Source organism: Ahaetulla prasina, chromosome 4 (genome assembly GCF_028640845.1).
Source record: "Ahaetulla prasina isolate Xishuangbanna chromosome 4, ASM2864084v1, whole genome shotgun sequence".
Lineage (NCBI taxonomy): Eukaryota > Metazoa > Chordata > Lepidosauria > Squamata > Colubridae > Ahaetulla > Ahaetulla prasina.
This window is the reverse complement of record NC_080542.1, coordinates 70,873,760-70,887,847: the sequence shown is the minus strand read 5'-3', so window position 1 is coordinate 70,887,847 and position 14,088 is coordinate 70,873,760. Positions and strand designations below refer to the sequence as shown.

Sequence of the window (14,088 nt, the reverse complement as noted above, 5' to 3'; positions counted from 1 at the left end):
TCGGGTGAGAATAACGAAGGGGAGGCGGCAGCAGCTGAAGAGGCTGCTGGCCGTGCCCGCCCAGCAGCTCTGTCCTCGCCTCGGGTGGGAATAACGGCGGGGAGGCGGCAGCGCGAAGAGGCTGCTGGCCGTGCCCAGCAGCTCTGTCTCGCCTCGGGTGGGAATAACGAAGGGGAGGCGGCAGCAAGCGCGAAGAGGCTGCTGGCCGTGCCCGGCCCAGCAGCTCTGTCCTCGCCTCGGGTGGGAATAACGGCGGGGAGGCGGCAGCAAGCGCGAAAGAGGCTGCTGGCCGTGCCCGGCCCAGCAGCTCTGTCCTCGCTTTCCTCGGGTGAGAATAACGAAGGGGGGGGCGGCAGCAAGCGCGAAAGGGGCAGGAAGGGCGGAAGCAGCGCGTCACCAAAAGGAGGGGCCCGGCAGTCTTTTAATCCTGTGTAAAATTGGAGGCTTGGGTGGAATTTTAAATCAAAGGAATGCATTGACCAAACCAATATGCAATTCGGGGGGAAAAATCCTGCTGGGCGTGTTGCACGAACTGGACACATCAATCCACGCGCCTTGGTTGCACTGAAGTAAATTCCGCGCAAATCCCGAGTTAAAAGCTCGGAGGGTTAACAGCGCCTGCCGCCTAGACAGGGGAAAAGGGAGCGCCCATTTCTAAGGGTGGGTGGAAATGAGCGGACTGCTAGGCGGCGCAAGAAGAAATCTCAGGAATAAAATGCAAAACCCAAATCCGAGCCAAAGTCTTTCCAGGGTTTGAAAACCTGGGCAAGGCGGATTTTCTGGCTTCTGCAGAAGCGGAACCAGGAGTCTGCCGGGAAGGATCCGCCGAGTATCTTCCGGTTTTCCAGTTTCAAAGAAACCTCTTTTCCCCGCGCTTCTTCCAATCTGCAGGGCTCGAATCGCCAGCCTGGGGCTGATCGCCTTGCTGCTCTCTTCTGGCTGCCCCACCTGCTCTCCTCTGGCAGCAACCAAGGCCCGACTCCTCCGGCCCGGAGACTGCGGGCTCTGCCTCCTTCCCGGCGCCTCTTCTTCCTCCTCCTCTTGCTTTTACCGCACCCGCTACCGCTGCAGCCCTTGACGAGCTTGACCGACGGGCGGAGCGGATCCGGCCAGTCTTGCCTCCTCCCTCCTTGTGTCCCGGGGGAAGGAAGGATCCAGTTTGCTATGGCGCTGTGCCGGTTTCTATGGCTACCCTCCGATACTGGAGCCGCCGCCGCCGCCGCCTCTTGCCAAGACAAACCACTCGGCGGCGGCGCCTGCAGGCCCCACCTTTCCCCCTTAATCCTCCGGGCTGATCCCTGCAGGAGCCATAAGCATCCCTCTCCTGTACCTCTTCCTTCTCCCGGTCTGGAGAGAAAAACAAAAGTATCCAGGTGGGCCTCGATGGGAGAATTGCAATTATCTTGAAAAGGAATAGCCGGACTAGGGGACACCCCCGAGGGGGTATCTTAATTTTTGGATAAACTTCTTTCTTTTGGATGCTTCTGGGTGGAAATTCCTGGGGAGAACACCAGACCCCAAAGAGTGAAGCTCATACCCTGGGAGTCCAGGTTACTCGACAGATGCTCAGAGGTATTGGTTTTTCCCTTTATACAGATTCTGTATAAAGTCAGCACCCACCCACCCACCCTCCTACAGAATGAAGTATTTTGGGGGATATTAAAAACAAATAGAATTAGAATAGAATAGAATAGAATTGAATTGAATTGAATTGAATTCTTTATTGGCCAGGTGTGATTGGACACACAAACTCGGTAACTTTAAAGTAGGTGGACTTCAGCTCCCAGAATTCCCCAGCTATCAATGGTACTCATCAAGAAAATTGAATTGCATGTTGTTATGTTACTACAAACTGAATGTGACTCAGCCATATAACATGATGCCCAGAGTTGCATTATCACAGAGATGGAAGGCATATAAATTCAATAAATAATGGCTGCGATATAAATAATGCAAATGTATTTTATCTTGCATTATCAGAAATAGGTCTTTTTTCTGCATTAATCATTCTTTACTTTCAGTACAGGGTCCAATTTTGAGTACCACAAATATGGATTGAGACCAATTTAGATACATTTGGAGAGAAGCAACAGGGATGATCGAGAGTCTAGAACAGGGGTGTCCAAACTTGGTCTCTTTGAGACTTGTGGACTTCAGTTCCCAGAGTTCCTCAGCCAGCTTTGCTGGCTGAGGGACTCTGGGAGTTGAAGTCCACAAGTCTTAAGGGACCAAGTTTGGACACCCTGGCCAAGATGAATGAATATGAAACATTTTCCCCCCTTAATTGAAGATGATATCCACATATTGTTGCTTTTTAGTAGACTGACTGTATCCATCTGTATTGTAATGTCCCAGGTTTTCAGGCCTCTGATATAGTCTACTTTCCACGAGTCACCAGAAATGGCAGCACCAAGAAACGCAAGATAGCAAGTGAGTGTAGAAGATTTCAAACACGGTGGGAAAATGAATATTTCTTTAAAGAAATCAACGGAAAGTGTGTCTGTTTGATTTGCAATGAAGATGTTGCCGTGATGAAAGAGTATAATGTCCATCGGCACTATGAGACCAAGCATCAGAGCTACGCATCGTACACAGGTGCCAAACGAGCAGAGAAATTCAAGCAAATGGCAGCTAGCCTGCAAGCTCAACAACAGTTTTTATTTCGTGCTAACAAAATACAGGAAAACGCCACAGCAGCAAGCTATGAAGTCGCAAAACTTATTGCCCAGCATGGCAAACCGTTCTCAGACGGTGATTTCATAAAGCAGTGCCTCATCAAAGTCACAGAAGTAATGTGCCCGGAAAAAGTGCAGGATTTCAACAACGTGACCTTATCCAGAAATACAGTGGTGCGGAGAATCGAGGACTTGTCAGCTAACCTGAAACTTCAGCTGAGAGAGAAAGCTTGTGCTTTTGATTTTTACTCGATAGCATGCGATGAGAGCACAGACGCCACAGACACCGCACAGCTTTTAATTTTTTTGCGGGGAGTCGATGATAATTTTTGCTGTACGGAGGAGCTGCTTGATATGATGAGCCTAAAAGGCACAACGACAGGTGGAAATATTTTTGACGCTGTGTCAGAGGCAATTGAAAAGATGGGGCTTAAATGGGACAAGCTCTGTGGAGTAACAACGGATGGAGCTCCGCCATGACGGGTGAGCGCAAAGGAATGGCATCCATGGTGTGCGTCAAGGTAAAAGAGAGCGGAGGTGAGGCTGTTAGGATGCACTGTATAATCCACCAAGAAGCACTGTGTGCCAAGACTGTGCAGCTGGGCGATGTGATGAACACTGTTGTAAAAACTGTCAACATAATTCGAGCTAGAGGACTGTACCACAGGGAATTTCAAGCTTTCTTATCTGACATGGATGCTGAATACGGGGATGTACTCTACCACTCTGATGTGCGCTGGCTCAGCCGTGGCTCTGTTCTGCAGCGGTTTTATTCGCTGAGATCAGAAATTGACAATTTTTTGAAAGAGAAGGACCGACCTCTTCATGAACTGAGTGACCCTCTGTGGCTGGCAGACCTGGCATTTTAGTTGATCTTACTCATCATCTGAATACACTGAACAAGAACCTACAAGGCAAAGAACAGCTGGTATCACACCTGTATGCGCACATGAAAGCCTTCTGTGTAAAGCTCCGCCTGTTTGAGACACAACTACGAAGCTTTAATGCTGTACACTTCCCTGCGCTGTCTGAAATCAAGTCTGCTTTTCCAAAGGCAGACCTTTCTGCTAAAAAGGAGAAATATGTTTCTATAATTACATCTCTCGTGACAGAATTCAACCAGCGTTTTCAAGATTTTTCTGTCATTGAAAAACAAATCAAGCTGTTCTCGACCCCCTTCCTGGTGGATGCAGAAGAAGTGGAGGAGAGTCTGCAGTTAGAACTGATTGAAATGCAATGTGATGATTCTCTGAAGAGTCAACATCAGCTTCTCTCCCTCCCTGACTTCTATCAGAATTTGGATCATGCCAAGTTTCCTCTGATGAGACGCCATGCAAAAAGAATGATGAGCCTGTTCGGCTCAACATACATATGTGAACAAACATTTTCTCTGTTAAATCAGAACAAAAGCAGACTGAGATCCAGAATGACTGATAGCCATCTCTGTGAAGTCCTTCGTGTCTCAACCACCAAACTTTCTCCTGACATCCCAGCCATCCTTCAATCCAAAGGACAGCATCACTGCTCCCACTGAGAGCAATGTTCTTCACATTATAGGCGAGTTAGAAATACACACAGTAATCATGTGTCAATATATTTTCTTGTGTGTGGCCCGGCCACACATGAATTTACTAGGCTTATATACTGTTTGTTGTCCAGTTGTGAAGCAGTTGTGAAATGAGTGATATGGTTGTTAAAATGCCTACAATCAAGAATGGACAAAACAAAACAACAAATGGACACTCAAAGTATCAAATCTGGCAGAGATGACAAAATCTCCGCTTACTTGAAAGACTATATACTAGAAAAATATATTTTAGAATGGAAAATGTGGATTGATTATATTTAAAATAAGTATCAGATAAAAAAAATATCGAATAGCATATGAGTAAATTTAGGAAATATTTTGTATTAGATATATTTTTGAAGGAGAGGGGAATTGAGAGTGTGACTAAGTGTGGTGTGACTAAAGATTATAATTTAGGAATTATTTTGGATTATGATTGTTAGTTTTGATACCCTGCATTTTGTTCTGGGAAGTCGGGGTGGGGGGTGGGGGGTAAGGGGGAGGGGAATTGGGGGGGGTTTGGTAGAGATGGAGTGATGGTTAATGTACAGGGATTATTGAAGAAATATAATTAATGTAGGGTCGGGTCTGCATAGTTACCATTTTAGAACGGTGGGGAGGGAGAAAAGAGAGAGTAGGAGGTAGGAAAGAGGAGAAGAGGAAGGAAGAGGGATAGTAGAGGGAGAAGGAAGGTGTAGGGTGGAGGGAGGAGTGGATGTAGATAAGAGAAGGAGAGGAAGGTTTGGAAAGTAAAAGAAGGTAGAAGAGGGAAGAGTGTTAAAAAGGGTGGTGGTGACTGGGCAAGCCCGACTAATTGTATATAACTGTACATTGGATGAATTATTTGATATGATTGTAAAAATAAAACTTTTTATAAAAAAAAAAAAAAATGCTGCAATGGGCATAAATGTGAGGATGGTCATAAGTGTGAGGACTGGTCAAAAATTACTTTTTTTAGCCCTCTGAGTAGTTTCTATGCCCATAGCCACATCCACTCAGTCACATGAGCAGTTAGCCACGCCCACCAGTCACATGACCACCAAGCCACACCCCAAAATAAGCCACGCCCATCCCCCCCCCCCCCCCGTGGCCCGGGCCTTTGCTTATTTTTCTGTATTTGGCCCTCACTCAAAAAAGTTTGGACACCCCTGCTCTATACTATAGAATTATGTATTAATGATTGTGATTGGTACTAGGAATGTATATTGAGGCAATGAATAACAAAAGACTGAAGGATGAATTTTTGATATAAACTGATGTGAAGAGTTAACTAAAGGAAGTGAAAAAAACCACATCTTTGAATATTATAGTGAAAAAATTATAAGAAAAAATATAAATAAAATTGAGGTAGAAACAAGAGGGAATAATAATACATTTATAAATTGACATGAAGGTATATGAAAGAACAAAAGGAAGGTTTAGAATTGAAGGGTGATAGTAAAAGATATATGTACATAAAACAATGAAAATGAAATGTAATAACTAGGAATAATAACATCATGTTTATTGTACTGAAATGTATGACATCCAGATATCACACTACTCACACATTGATATGTATAAACAATATAAAAATAAAACTTTAATTAAAAAAAAGAGAAAGTAGTTAGTTTCTAAGGTAAGTTAGTCAACGTTACAGTAGTCTGAATTTTTTATTTTTGTAAGGCTGCCCAGTTACAACCTTGAAGTTTGATGGGGGAATAGCAATGAATAACAATGGTCAATCAAATCAGCCTTCCTGAAATCTGTTTTATGAAGTCTCTTGAATCACCAAGACTATTTTTCTTTAGAGTGTACAGAAAAAAAGCAACAAAGCATCTACTAATATTTATTCCACTTTGCTGAATAAAATGGCTTTTATTTCCCTTTTTCTGTTCTTCTCTTCCCATGCCATTAGAGATTGCCTGGATTTTCCTGCAATCTTAAAAGTGTGGAGGAACCATGTTCATCACTCACCATGTTCCGAATTTGGTTTTTCCTCAATACTATCTTTTCTTACTATTATCTTTCTCAATTTAGTCTACAACTTGACAAGGTAAATTAATATTATTCTTGCTCTCATATAAAGAAAAGATTAAATATATATTAAACTCTCTTTTCTGAAAATTCACATCTTCAAGTGAATTTCAGATGCCCTAGCTGTATATTTTAAGCACCTTTATTCTACATATATGAGGAAGGAGTGGGTTTAATATTCATGTTTCCTTTATTGGGAAACAAGGACAGATCTATAAATAGGAATTTCAAGAAAGTGAAACATACAAATAAAAAAATAAGAAAATAAAAAGAGGTGCTACATATTGAGAAATGTGTGACAAATAAACAGCTTTTATAGCATTGACAAATACCCGTTTACAAGATAAAAATCATTTTACTAAGAAGACCTGAACCACAGATTATCATGTAATGAGTCAGAACACTATCTTACACCTTGGAAGTTGTTCCAAGCATAAGTGATTCACACTTTCTACCCCCACATATCTTGTACCCTACATACCTTTCACACCTTTATAGAAATGAAATGCATATATTTCCTAAATGTCAATTATATTTATGTTTTAACTTTGCCTAAAATATTTGGGCTATTTTAGCTTACAAAAAGATTATCTTTGTCATGAAACAAGTATGTTTTTACAAGATTATCTCTAATAGATATATATGATATTAAAGCAACTAATTCATAATATTTTGTATAATGATATACCATTGCATTTTCTCTATTCAAAGCAATGCTCTCAAACATAGACAAATTCCTTAAAATTGGCTATAACAATTACTTCATCTGATCAGAAACCTTATAAATGAGTTAATCTTTAAGATACTACTATATTTAAATTTTCAGATTTAGATAAAATTGATTGTAAATAATGCTTCGTTGGCTCAGTATTCTTAAGAGAAATAAAATACTACTCCAAAAAAACTACTTTTGATAGAAACGTTTTCTCATGTCCTGTAAATGCTTTGAAGGACAAACAGTGACAAAGTATAATCAGGTTTGACAGAAAGTTCGACTCAAAATGATCTTTGCTCTTCAAACCAAGAGATTCTGGAAAATCACTACATTCAGTTTCACTAGCTAATTTTTATCACACTTTTCCCTCCTTTAAAAATACCCTAACAAATATCCAAAACAAACATCAAGGTGTCTCTCCTATACTTCATATCCCTGCATATTACTGAAAATCTCTTTCAAGATAAATATTTTTATGGTTTATGAAACAGGGAGATTTGAAACCTATGTACTTATTAACTCAGACTCTTTGTTGTATCAGTTATATCATGCTTTACCACTGGATAAATATAAGATAAATGTTGGCTTTACCAATAGCTTTTTGAATAATACATTATTTACAGTAGAGCAACAGGAATTATCCCTCCTATTTTTTATAAGCTAATAACATAAATCTACAGTAACTACAGGCTGATTTTTATATGAAAAAGATATGAGCTGACCAGTTTTATAACTAGAAATGTACTCTTAGATACTTATTTCTTTTTGCAAAGTCTTTTGCCTTAATTATTAATGTTAACAACAATCTTAATATTGGCTCATGGGGTTTTAGTGAAAAGCAAAGCCGATGTGACATACTGTATGTGACTTAATGGTAAAAAAACCCCACACAATGAAAACACCTTCCTCCCCTGTAACTTGGACTCTTAAAGATATAAGAAATTTGAAATCAAACTAATTATTTCTTCCAAACAATGAGTGTCAGGCTTCTCACAGCAAACATAAAAACTGGAAGCAGGTGCAGGCAGACATTCAAAGACAGAAAACTAACAAAGTCTTTCTGAAAGAATTTCAGTGACTGCTATACAAATCCTATGAATAGTGAACTCAATGTTTACATTCTTGTTTTTTTAAAAACTACATTCTTGTAGTTTTTTAAAAAGAAAGAAATGGATTCCACCTGTGTCTTGTTCCAGTAAATTAACCAATCAGGTTTCAGATGGTTTGTTTCCAATCTTACTAGTTCTCAAAATAAGAATGAAAGTATTAACCTTTCCTCCATAATCAGCAGGGGTAACTTAGCACGACTTATCTAACTGGGTCTATTTAGAACCATTATTCAAATTTTCGTCTCTCCCATTCTAATTTTATTTAATAACAAAATGTTTGTGAAACTTTTTATTTCTAATTTTTTTCCATCTGTTTAATTTTTTTGTATCACATATGAATATATATAGAGAGAGAGTTAGTCTGAAATAGCAATTAAAGAATTGCCAGTAGACTACAAATAGCAGACAGTGGGTTCTAGTCCTGCCCTAGACAAAAAGCCTGCTGGATTACCTTGGGCCAGTCACTCTCTCTCAATTCTAGGAAGAAATCAATGGCAAACCACTACTGAAATACTTTGCCAAGAGCCAAACACTGATCTGAAGGCACAAAATAAAAATTAAAATGAATATATACATATATACATATATATATGCACACAAATGCATACATTATTTAAATTAAATAGTATAGATTTCTGGTTTTTTAGCATGTGTACTGCCAGAAAGTTTTAGGTGCAATGAGTTAACATCTGAGGTTTTCCTTAATTAACACTTTTTCATTTGCCTATGCAAATGCAATATTACTAAGCCTACAATCATTCTCCATGGTCTACGAGCAAAGTATCTGAAATGTTTTTAATCTGCTAACTGGCTTGCCTACCTCTAGAACATGGGTATCAAACTCGCAGCACCATGTTGCCATTACGTGATGTTTCATGACATTTTTTCCCTTTGTGGAGCTGTGGTGTGCATGGCGTGCATGTGACCTATCCAGCCCATGGGCCGCCAGTTTGACAACCCTGTTCTAGAAGGTAAGAGATAATTTATACTATCTCTTTCATGCAGTGTAAACAGGTAGATAACTTCACTAGCCTCAATGCATTTAGTGAAATGCCTTCTGTCACAGTGTTGATAATTGAAAATGTTTACAAAATTATAGTAAAACAAAATAAATCCAAAAGTATTAATGTAAGATGAAAACTAAAACCATTATAACATTTATAAAAAATATTTCTCCAGTTTAATAAGCTCTCCATTTAAAAATGGATCAAAAGCTTTAGAAAAATCAGCCAAAGCTGTACTTTATGTGACCTCTGCACTCAACTGACAATGTTCAGTGAGAAGGTTTCAGATTGAAAGTTCTTGCAGAAAAATGTGCAGGAATTTATAGTTTTTATCTTAGGGGAAAATCTTAACCTTTTCTTTCTGGTGAAGGAATGAACTCTTAACCAGTAACATTTCTTTATAATGTCTCCTTGAATACAGCACATTTTCTATCACAAGTGACTCAACTAATGGAAAAAGGAAATATGCATCACTAACCAGTTCTGCAACAGAAGCAGTAAACCACAACCTCAGAGCTTATACTGGCAGGAATGTTTAGAACTCATCACAAAAAAGCAGCAATCAATCATCCAGCATATATAATTATGTGCACTTAACCAGCAAAACCCACAATGATAAGTAATGTCATGCATTTTTCTGTATTCATAGAAATATTCAGATAGACCAGAAAAAATCCCAGAAATAGAGAAAAATGAGCAGTGATTGGTTAGAGACAGTTCAAATGTAAATCATATAAACTTGAAATAAGCAGAAACTACTCTGCTCCTAGAAGTCTATAATAGGAAGGTCTTATTATGTTTACCCTGAACAAATTCTAGTTCCAGAGCATTTCTTTACAGAAGAGTATTTAAATAATTGCAACTGGTACACATGCTTAACTTTAATTCTGTTTTGTTTACAAATCTTTGTAAATTTATACAAAACAAAATTTAATAACAATCCATTTATCAGCTTTTTTTTTCATTCCTCTTCTGATAAATAGATATTCTACTGTCAAAGAATCAACAATTTGTACAATGCTGTTACAAATCTAGGTCTTGATCAACTAGTAACTAACAATACAAGACTCAACAACTGCCTTGACCTCATCTTCTGCAACAACGCAAACTCAATTTATGGACTACAAATATAAGAACTCTTTTCCAACAGTGGCCACAGCATGATAGACTTTTGTCTCAATATACGCCCTTACAAAAATCTTCATAATAATGGTATTCCAAACTACAAGTTCAAAAAAGCCAACTATGACCTTATAAACACCTACCTCTCATCTCTTGACTGGAAAAATCTATTCTCAATCTGTATCACTGCTGAAGACCACTATAGAGTTTTCCTACTTGAAGTCAATAGAGTCATTAAACTATTTGTACAACAAACCACCACCAAAATAAGAAAAAACAAATTACCCATATCAATAAAAAAGCTCCAATCCCCCAAAAAATCCCTCTAGCGAAGAAACAAAACTGGCTATGTAGCCAACTTCAGAAACCGCTACAAAAATACATGCAACCAAATAAAAATTGAATGCACCAATTACCACACCAAACAAGAAGACCTTCTGCGCACAAAATCCAATCGTGCTTTTTATAATTTGAACAACAAACTTAAAGACTCAAGATCCATCCCACCACTAAAAGGATCTAACGGCAAAGAATATAATGATGAAACAGTTAAAGCAAACCTCTTTAATACATTCTTCAGCTCAGTCTTTGTTAACATTAATGGCTCACACCCAACATTTCCCAGTCGTACCAGCAATGAGTACAATGACCTAACACAAATAGATTTCACAGAAAATAATGTTGAAAAGGTCCTTCACAAACTGAAACCATCTCTATCTATTGGACCTGATGGCCTATGTGCATACTTCTTAAAAAACTTTCAACTAATATAGCAGAACACCTAAGCATAATCTTTGAAAAAGCTTTCACAACCAGCTCCCTTCCCAAACTTTGGTCACTAGCCACGGTCATCCCTGTCTTCAAAAAAGGAGACCCCAGCCTAGTTGAAAATTACAGACCAATCTCTTTATGCTGCGTCACCTGCAAAGTAATGGAATCAACCATCAACCAATCCATTATTCTCCACCTAGAAACAAACAACCTACTCTCTAACAAACAATTTGGTTTCAGAAAAAATTTATCCTGTAATTTACAACTTCTGTACTGCAAAAATATATGGACTACAAATCTTGATCAGGGCAAAGCAATAGATGCAATTTACATAGACTTCTGTAAAGCTTTTGACTCTGCGGTACATGACAAACTTCTCCTAAAACTAAAATCCTACGGCATCTCAGGACCCCTCCATAATTGGATAACAGCGTTCCTGTCAAACAGACAACAAGTGGTCAAAATAGGCAGTGCCCTATCAAATCCTGTTCCTGTCAATAGCGGCATTCCTCATGGCAGCGTTCTTGGACCAACATTCTTCATATTATACATTAATGATCTCTGTGACCATATTATAAGTAATTGTGTTCTCTTCGCTGACGATGTTAAACTATTTAACACTACCAACAATACAGCTACCCTTCAAAAAGACCTTGACTTTGTGTCGGAATGGTCAAAAACTTGGCAACTCCAAATCTCAACCAGCAACTGCTCTGTCTTACACATTGGAAAAAAGAACCCAAATACTAAATATAAGCTCTATGGACATTGCCTTGTAGATGACCCCCACCCTGTTAAAGACCTTGGAGTTTTCCTGTCAAATGATCTAAGTGCCAAAGCTCATTGCAACTACATTGCAAAAAAGGCTTTAAGCTTAATTTTGCGTAGCTTCTTCTCCAGAAACACTACACTACTAACCAGAGCATATAAAACATTTGCTAGACCAATTCTTGAATACAGTTTGCCTGTCTGGAACCCATACCTCATTTTGGACATTAATACAATTGAGCGTGTCAAGAAATATTTTACAAGAAGAGTTCTCCACTTCTCTGATTACAACAAAATACCTTATGCCACCAGACTTGAAATCCTGGGTTTAGAAAATTTAGAACTCCGCCGCCTTCGACATGACCTGAGTTTAACTCATAGAATCATCTGTTACAATGTCCTTCCTGTTGAAGACTTCAATCGCAACAATACATGAGCACACAATAGATTTAAGCTTAATGTGAACCGCTCCAGTCTTGATTGCAGAAAATATGACTTCAGTAACAGAGTTGTTAATGCCTGGAATGCACTACCAGACTCTGTGGTCTCTTCCCAAAATCCCCAAAGCTTTAACCAAAAACTATCTACTATTGACCTCACCCCATTCCTAAGAGGTCTGTAAGGGGTGTGCATAAGAGCACAACGTGCTTACCATTCCTGTCCTAATGTTCCCTTTGATTGTATCCAATTTCATATAGTTATTACATACTTATGATTATATTTATGCGTATATATCGTATAGTTATTTCATGCTTATGCTTATCTATACTGTTGTGACAAATAAATAAAATAAATAAATAAACACAAGAATTGCCTCAGAAAATAAATAGAGATTTGACCGTATAAGCATGAGGTTTGTGCTGTATATAAGAATAGTTATTGGGAAGAAACACTTGATATTTGACTTAATGGGTCAGTAATTTTTACACATACCATATGTCAAAAACACAGAACCTGGAGAACTACTAAGACCTTATTCAAATAAATGAGATCATAATGAGCTTTAAAATATCACTTAATATTTCTTCTACTCCATAATGAACCCAGATTTTCAGGATTCTGGAGTGATGGCAAGATCAACTATGACCCTAATTATGACAGTTCTAGGTCACCCAAAATGACCCAGAGGGCTACATGCAGCCTGTAAACAAGGAGTCCCTTGATATAAACAATACTATGAAAAAAAGTTAGTTAGGCTGACCTAGACAGAATATTGTAATTGAACAGATTTGATTTGGAATTTACTGTTAACTTCTGTTTATAATTAGATAATCTTCCATTGGGAAATATTATCGAGGATGAGTTATAAACAATGTGCAATATATCTGAATGAGAGATTAAATAATGGGGCAGTCACCAATGAAAAAATGAGTAGCATATATCTTTGAGCAGGCCTTCTGATCATACTAACATACCCCTTTCTTAAAATCAAAGATGCATGAAATACTTAGAATTTTGATAGATATCCTGTTGCGAACATTTCCAGAAAAATAAAGGATAGCTTTAGTCCATCCTTACACATTCCACAAGTAATAGCTCAGAAAAAATGAGTGAAAAAAGGAAATAGTCAAGAATCTGGACTGAATGTGAACATTGTCTAAGTTACAACATATTATCACTAAAACAAAACTGATTAGAATGCTAATATGATGAAACAAGAATACTTACGATAAAGCCAAGTTTTTTGTAATCACGGGTATACATGGATTTACGCTTCTCAATATTACCACTATTGCTATTGGGTTCAGATTCAACATCGAAAGCAATTCTTCGAAGTTCAAATATGATGTCCCTCTGGGCCTGATGGGTTTTTAAAGAGATTTTTAAATCAAAATCTTCAAAATAATCATATTTCAAAGCAAGTAGTTTTGGATAAAAGTAACATCATTAGTTTTCCTTAATATAATTGAATGTTATTCAATAAGATATAATATTTGCAATTATATATTATACATCTCATGAAAACTAAATATTTCTGCTTAGATGAAATAGCTTTAAAAACAATCAACCTAATCCTGATGATTCCTTCAAACTATGATCACCTCACCAATGACCATTTTGAATGATAGAAATTCAAAATATCTTCTTCAGAATACCAGAATAGGGAAGCTATATTATAATGATCATCAATTCTATACACACTATAGAAACACTATATACTTCAGTCAGGGGACTCTTTTTAATTCAATGTCATTTTCCAGGTGGTGATAGGAGCTTATCGTATTTTTTTATTTGGAAAGCAAACCTGGAAAATTGCCTGATTTTATAAATAGCTAAAAGATTTTTTAAAAGTAAAATGGGTGTCTTAAGCTTCTGTAACTCATATAGTGTCTCTTGCTGC

At 38.2% G+C, this 14,088-nt stretch overlaps 1 protein-coding gene across 5 annotated transcripts in view; it reads right to left on the bottom strand.

Moving 5' to 3' along the window:
• ELMO1 (engulfment and cell motility 1) overlaps nt 1-14,088 on the bottom strand; it is a 499,623-nt gene that overhangs the window by 245,582 nt on the left and 239,953 nt on the right. For all 5 annotated transcript variants that reach the window (XM_058179684.1, XM_058179685.1, XM_058179687.1 and 2 more), the window contains exon 13: nt 13,416-13,547. In XM_058179684.1, coding sequence (XP_058035667.1) covers nt 13,416-13,547 — 132 coding nt within the window. The remainder of the gene's footprint in view (nt 1-13,415; nt 13,548-14,088) is intronic.